This window comes from Berghia stephanieae, chromosome 11 (assembly GCF_034508935.2).
Source record: "Berghia stephanieae isolate SIO BIC M18660-M18661 chromosome 11, UCSD_Bste_1.3, whole genome shotgun sequence".
Lineage (NCBI taxonomy): Eukaryota > Metazoa > Mollusca > Gastropoda > Nudibranchia > Aeolidiidae > Berghia > Berghia stephanieae.
Window position 1 is genome coordinate 36,412,080 of NC_088370.1, and position 7,860 is coordinate 36,419,939.

General features: G+C 37.8%; 1 protein-coding gene across 1 annotated transcript in view; it reads right to left on the reverse strand.

Moving 5' to 3' along the window:
- LOC144956711 (zinc metalloproteinase/disintegrin-like) overlaps positions 1-7,860 on the reverse strand; it is a 19,687-nt gene that overhangs the window by 8,744 nt on the left and 3,083 nt on the right. The window contains exons 2-7 of the mRNA XM_078887387.1: positions 6,710-6,912; positions 4,635-4,709; positions 3,575-3,725; positions 2,428-2,536; positions 817-889; positions 1-46 (exon numbers count right to left, since the gene is read on the reverse strand). The exon at positions 1-46 is cut by the window's left edge and continues 32 nt beyond it. Coding sequence (XP_078743513.1) covers positions 1-46; positions 817-889; positions 2,428-2,536; positions 3,575-3,725; positions 4,635-4,709; positions 6,710-6,912 — 657 coding nt within the window. The remainder of the gene's footprint in view (positions 47-816; positions 890-2,427; positions 2,537-3,574; positions 3,726-4,634; positions 4,710-6,709; positions 6,913-7,860) is intronic.

Consider the following 7,860-nt stretch of genomic DNA (forward strand, 5'->3'; position numbering starts at 1 on the left):
TGATGGCGATGTCCGAGTCTACAATAGTGTTGTACCGGATGTTGATCTGCAAAAGAAGGGGAAATAATATATTATATATAACATTATAAAAACAAAAACCATGAAATAATAGTGTTCAACTTCATGATAATGGGAACTATTTTCTTAATTATTTCAAGTATTATTATGAATAACTTCTACAATATTGTTTCAAGCATTCGCTCTCTCTCTCTCTCTCTCTCTCTCTCCTCTCTCTCTCTCTCTCTCTCTCTCTCTCCCACATACACACATACACACAAACACACACACACACACACACATATATATATATATATATATATATATATATATATATATATATATATATATATATAAGAGAGAGAGAGAGAGAGAGAGACAGAGAGATAGAGGAGAGAGATATAGATAGATAGGGAGAGAAAGGAGATATACAGATATATAGGGAGAGTGAGAGAGAGAGAGAGTGAGTGAGAGAGAGGAGAGAGAGAAAGAGAGAGATAGAGAGAGAGAGAGAGACAAAGAGAGAGACAGAGAGACACAGAGAGAGAGATAGAGAGATAGATCATGTAATACTATTAAACTCAAAACTATTTATCTAGTTATTTCCCTTTGATTACAAATGTTATAATAAGCCCTGCATTTCCTTTGACCGAGCGTAAATCATCATCATCATCATCATCATCATCATCATCATCATCATCATCATCATATTCATTATCATTATCATCACCACCTCCATCATAATTATAACCTAACACTAGCGTATGAAAGATTGCTATATTTAAAAAAAATAATGTAAGACATTAAGTAGCGCCATACCGACTCGGCCACGTACGTGTACCACAATCGCATCTCACTTATGGCGTTCGAAGATCCAACCAGGGTCACCCATCTGAAACAAACACATTTGGAAAGTATAAATATTTGATATGAAATTCGACCTTACCATACCTTATCGGGGTTCCTTCTCCGCCCTACAGAGATAGAGTGTCATGGAATAATAATAATAATAATAAATGGCATTTATATAGCGCTTTACCCCGTTGTCACAGGCTCTAAGCGCTTTACAGTGATATAAAACAAAACATATTACAGTGAGACAAGTGTGAAGGAAACGTGATACGAATTCAATTTAACAACAACAAAATATGAAAATAATATTGCAACATTATGACGTAAAAAGATAAAACTTTAAGCGAGATTTGAACGTTGTCAACGAATCCGAGCATCTCACGTGTGACGGGAGAGAGATCCAAAAATGAGGGCCGAAAATTGAAAAGACTGTTCACCTATTTACGCAATGGCTTAGGTTTGACAAGGATTGATTGGTCATTGCTTGACCTCAAGTTTCTATTGGGGACATATATGTTTAGAAGGTCTTTAATATAGGAAGGACTGTTCGTGCTCAGGGATTTGTAGACAACAGTAAAAATCGTATAGGCAACTCTTTTTTCAACAGGAAGCCAATGTAACTCACGGAGAAGAAGAGTTGCTGACGGGAATTTTTTGTTATTGCATACAATGAGCCTGGCTGCGTTATTTTGAGCAATCTGAAGTTTGCTAATTGCCATTTTTCACACTCAAGGGCCACAACCGAGCAGTCGATTATCTTGTTGCCAGTTGTTGTCTCTCCACATAATTTCCTATCCAGGACTTCCTTGGTTTGAAATTCGACAATACACGATAAGATTGTCACCCATTACGTCACATCGGCGTTATGTTGTTTATACCTAAAAGATGACGTGTACATATATTGCAGGTCTTTCATCCGAACCCGCTTATGGGCCTAGTTTAACATTTATTGTAATGGACAATATTTTGCGTCATTTTTTGAGATTTCCAAGGTACCGAGTTCGACTACCTGCTTCGTTGTCTGGCCTTGAGCAAGTCACCTCGCCATAGCTCACTTTGCACTGCAGCACTGCGGCTGACGCCTGGGTTATTCCAGTCTTCCCTTGGAATAGACCCTAAAGACACATTTCCCCTTATTATTTATTATAAAGATATTGAAAGCTTATTGAATTTCTGTAGTTACAGTATGACAGAGAAAACGCGGAATTTCATTGACACCTAAAAGACCCCATTTCAGCTTCGTTACATTTTGGGCATGTCGTTTTCAGTGAAATGGCTTTAGTCGTTACATTTTGGGCATATCGTTTTCAGTGAAATGGATTTAGTCGTTACATTTTGGGCATATCGTTTTCAGTGAAATGGCTTTAGTCGTTACATTTTGGGCATATCGTTTTCAGTGAAATGGCTTTAGTCGTTACATTTTGGGCATATCGTTTTCAGTGAAATGGCTTTAGTCGTTACATTTTGGGCATATCGTTTTCAGTGAAAATGCTTTAGTCGTTACATTTTGGGCATATCGTTTTCAGTGAAATGGCTTTAGCAAGCCAAGTTGGTTTATTCGACAAGAATACAACTTACTTTGAGTAATCCGCGAAGTCGACAACGAAGGCAATTTCTACAACGTGCTGGGTTGCATCTCTCTTGTGACGGGTGATGTTCTTGTGGGGTTTCTCTTCTATCGGATGGCCTAGTGATTAGTCATCAATAGTAAAACATATGATTATGATGATGGGGGTGGTTGTGGTTGTGGTGATGTTGATGACGATGATGATGATGATGATGATGATGATGATGATGATGATGATGATGATGATGATGATGATGTGATGATGATGATGATGATGATGATGATGATGATGATGATGGTGATGATGATGATGGGGATGATGATGATGATGATGATGATGATGATGATGATGTTGATGATTGATGATGATGATGATGATGATGATTGATGATGATGATGATGATGATGATGATGATTATGGTGATGATGATGATGCAACACTTGATCGTATTCTGTCATTTAAATACTCTATGTTATTAAACAGCCCCCCCCCCCCCCTTTTTTTTTCATTTTTCAATGCTGCACGAGTTCCAGTGTCCAGCTCTGTCCGGTGTCTCACTTTGTTACAAAATTCAAGCATTATTAAACGCGATTAGTGGCCGGATGGTTGATAGTGATTGTGGAAAATTCTGGTCCCGACATTGGGTCCTTGGGTAAGGCACGTTAAGCAAATTGCCCCACATCACTCCGGTGTGAATGAGTACCTGGCTAAAAGCAGTGACGGATACTGTGAGAGCATCAGTACAATAAGCGGACTCTTAACAGATTATTAGTATACTGTATGGAATTGAAATCTGATGTCCCTGATGGGGGAACCGTAAATGAACCGCTGTGAAGCGCATTGAGCATGGTCGATCAATTGAAATGCGCTATATAAATGTTCATATTTTTTACAAATTATGCCGTATACGCCAAGACATCATAAGATATCGTCGCCTAGGCATTCCACGAAGGAATAATAGATAATTCATCAAACAAGATGTCTGATGTCAACAGGAATCACCCATGTTGTCCAAGTGAGCAAATTGTAGGTTCATAATCTTGCTCAAGGAAAAAAAACAAAGTGCCTGAAGCAGGACTCGAACCCTGGACCTTCCGGGTTACAGTGAAATGCCTTAACCACTCGGCCACTTCGTTCATATTTACCATAATACTCACCATCAACGGTGTACTCATCTCCAGCAAACGAGATGATTTCACGACCTTCCTTGGCACGAAGGGGGTAGAGGAGGTGGGACTCAGATGATCTCGAATTTCGACTCAGTGGTTGAAGGTTCCATTCTTTGCCAGAGTGAAGAAATGTTCCTTGCTGAGAAAATGATAGAAGGCGAAAAAAAAAAGTTATTTGATAAATTGAAAAGATTGTTCACCTATTTTACGCAATGGCTTAGGTTTGACAAGGATTGATTGGTCATTGCTTGACCTCAGGTTTCTATTGGGGACATATTATATGTTTAGAAGGTCTTTAACATAGGAGGGACTGTTGGTGCCAAAGGATTTGTAGACAACAGTACAAATCTTAGAGGCAACTCTTTTTTCCACAGGAAGCCAATGTAACTCACGGAGTAGGAGAATTGCTGACGGGTATTTTTGGCTATTGCGCACAATGAGTCTGTCTGGCTGTATACGTCATAAAATAGCAACTCATTATTCTTTTAATAAAACAAATCAATCTTACTTTAAATTCATAATTTTGAGTGAGCGAATGAGTGAGTGAATGAGTGAATAAATGAGTGACTGAGTGAATGAATGAGCGAATGAGTGAGTGAATGAGTGAATAAATGAGTGACTGAGTGAATGAATGAGTGAATGAGTGAGTGAATGAGTGAATAAATGAGTGACTGAGTGAATGAATGAGTGAATGAGTGAGTGAATGAGTGAATAAATGAGTGACTGAGTGAATGAATGAGTGAATGAGTGAGTGAATGAGTGAATGAGAGTGAGTGAATGAATTAGTGAATGAATGAATGAATGAGTGAATGAATGAGTGAATGAGTGCGTGAATGAGTGAGTGAATGAGTGAATGAATGAGTTAATGAGTGAGTGAATGAGTGAATGAATGAGTTAATGAGTGAGTGAATGAGTGAGTGAATGAATGAATGAATTAATTAATGAATGAATGAATGAATGAATGAATGAGTGAGTGAATTAGTGAATGAATGAGTGAGTAAATGAGTGAGTGAATGAACAAGCGAACAAAATGAAAGTGAGTACTTACCAGTGAGTAATCGTTAGCATTTCGCCTGACTATCATAGAACTGTGACGGGACATATCTGTGTAGACTGCCGCATTCTGTGGGATGGCCAGGGGTTTAACTTATTATCATTGTCTGGTCATCATCATCATCATCATCATCATCATCATCATCATCATCATCATCATCATCATCATCACCATCGTCAATATCATCATCATCGTCATCATCAACGTCATCATCATCATCATCATCATCATCATCATACAATCATGATCATAATATATCATCATCATCATCATCATCATCATCATCATCATCATCATACAATCATGATCATAATATATCATCATCAGCAGCAGCAGCAGCAGCAGCTGCAGAAGCAGCAGCTGCAGAAGCATCATCATCATCATCATCATCATCATCATCATCATCATCATCATCATCATCATCATCATCATCATCATCGCCACCACCAACACTATTCTCATCTTCATCATCACCTCGACATTCACCATTAAACAAGACTATATACACATAACAACATTGTTTATAGTTCCAAGAACACATTACGTTTATAAACAATGCAGATGACGTCAGAATGGTATTATGTTTACACAGCATCTCAATAAATAGTGAATTTAGAGTTAAAATTATCAGAGATATGGAATTTTGGGTTTATGAACTTAAAGAAGCCATAGATATCTATTTTAGCCTTTTTTGCGCTTTTATATCAACCTTGGCGTCATCATTGATAAAGATCTTTCCATGACAAGCCACGTGAATAACACCATACAATCTATGTACATAGAAATGAAAAAAATAAGCAAAATTCGTAATTTAATACCGAAGCATATAACAGAACTTTTAATTAATTCCTTGGTTTTATCTAAATTGGACTATTGTAACTCCCTTTGGGCGAATTTAACTAAAGACAAAATTAGCAAACTTCAGGTTGCTCAAAATAACGCAGCCAGGCTCATTGTACGCAATAACAAAAAATACCCGTCAGCAACTCTTCTTCTCCGTGAGTTACATTGGCTTCCTGTTGAAAAAAGAGTTGCCTATAAGATTTGTACTGTTGTCTACAAATCCCTAAGCACGAACAGTCCCTCCTATATTAAAGACCTTCTAAACATATATGTCCCCAATAGAAACTTGAGGTCAAGCAATGACCAATCTATCCTTGTCAAACCTAAGCCATTGCGTAAAATAGGTGAACAGTCTTTTCAATTTTCGGCCCCCCATTTTTGGAACTCTCTCCCATCACACGTGAGATGCTCGGATTCGTTGACAACGTTCAAATCTCGCTTAAAGTTTTATCTTTTTACGTCATAATGTTGCAATATTATTTTCATATTTTGTTGTTGTTAAATTGAATTCGTATCACGTTTCCTTCACACTTGTCTCACTGTAATATGTTTTGTTTTATATCACTGTAAAGCGCTTAGAGCCTGTGACAACGGGGTAAAGCGCTATATAAATGCCATTTATTATTATTATTATTATATAGAGCGATATCCATTCAATGTGCTCAAGACGCTTTGCAAGAGGTCCCTAACCAACAGCAACACTTGACATGAAGAACGAGACATGACGCCTGTTATGCGATATCATTACAATTGTTTCGACAGAGAAACGCGGTTGAAGGTTAGGTACTCATTTTACATCTGAGTACAGTTAGAGAAAGTGAGAAAAGAGCCTTTTCCAAGGACTCAACTATGCGAGGCTCGAACTCAGGACTTTCCGATCCGAAAGAAAGCGTCATACCACAAGACCACAAACAATTTCTACCCAATTAATGACTGAACATTAACATTATAAGTTTTTAAAAATAATAAATTCAATTTTCAGTCTCGACAGCGTCGTTTTCGAATAGTATAACTGGAAATTTTCTCCTTTCCTTAGTTTATAATGTCCAGCACGCATTTCTAGTAATTCTCTCCCCATTGGAGACTCGACTATGCGCCAAGCAAGGCTCGAACTCAGGACCATCCGATCCGATAGCGAGTGTCATACCACGAGACCACATAGCCGCACGTTAAAGGATATTATTATAAACGAAAACCAAACGATGCATTTCATTATCTGTTTCTACCTGTGATTCTGTCCCGACAGAACCGTCACTCGTGAGAGTGGGAAGAGAAGTAGTTCTCTTTAGCCTTAAGATCGCATCGTTGTCTGACTCGACGGGGACGCCGAATACCAGGTGGTCGGGTAGATTGGGCACGTCCTCCAGGATGGAACGTTTGAACCTGGGACTGTGAATTTCGTTGATCAGCCGAATGCTGACATGGGAGGCTGAAAGTGGAGAGACAGATAATATAGGTGGCGGGCTCAGGTTTGGTTTGGTTGACTGTTTGCTTGCTTGATTGTTTGTTTGTTTGACTGTTTGCTTGCTTGATTGCTTGATTGTTTGTTTGTTTGTTTCTGTTTGGTTTTTTTTTGGGTGTTTTCCCCCCCCCCCCCCCCCCCCAATAAATTGAGAACACTTTTGTGTATTACTGATGCTATAAGTTTAGGTAAAATACTTACCTGTATTCCCGTCAGATGAATCTTACACGAGCACAGAAAACTTGGCCTATCCTGAAATGTTTATAGATAAAACGAAGTTGACGTCACTCAGGTCTTTGCTATTGTTTTTTTTTTTTTTTTTCATTTTTTTTTTTTTGCCACCCACGTTTATGAGTAATTCTCACTAAACAGTATCAACCAGGCTATAAATGTTCATGATTACATATAGTTTTGTGTTATACTTCCGGATGGTAATGTTGTGAACTTGTTAGCCAAGCGCATACTATCTATAGTTTGGTTAAAACAGTTTAGTGAGAATTACTCATAAACGTGAATGGCAAAAAAAAACAAAACAAAAAAAACAAAAACAAAACAAACAATAAAACAATACCAAAGACCTGAGTGACGTCTGCTTCATTCCAACTATAAGGTGTTATAAAAGTGCATGAGAGGTCAACTTCGTGACACTTGGGTAAGGTCAGCGACTAGGTCAATCCGTTCACGCCTGACCTGAAACATTCCTGGAGTCTTCAGGAACTAGAATATTATAGGTTACACTCAGTCCAAGCGGAAAGTTTATTATAGGGCACCACATTCGTGACTGGTTATATATATATATTATATATATATATATATATATATATATATATAATATATATATATATATCAATTAAATTGAGCTTTTATATAGTTTAGATAGAACGAAGATGACCACACTCAAGCCTTTGTTTCATT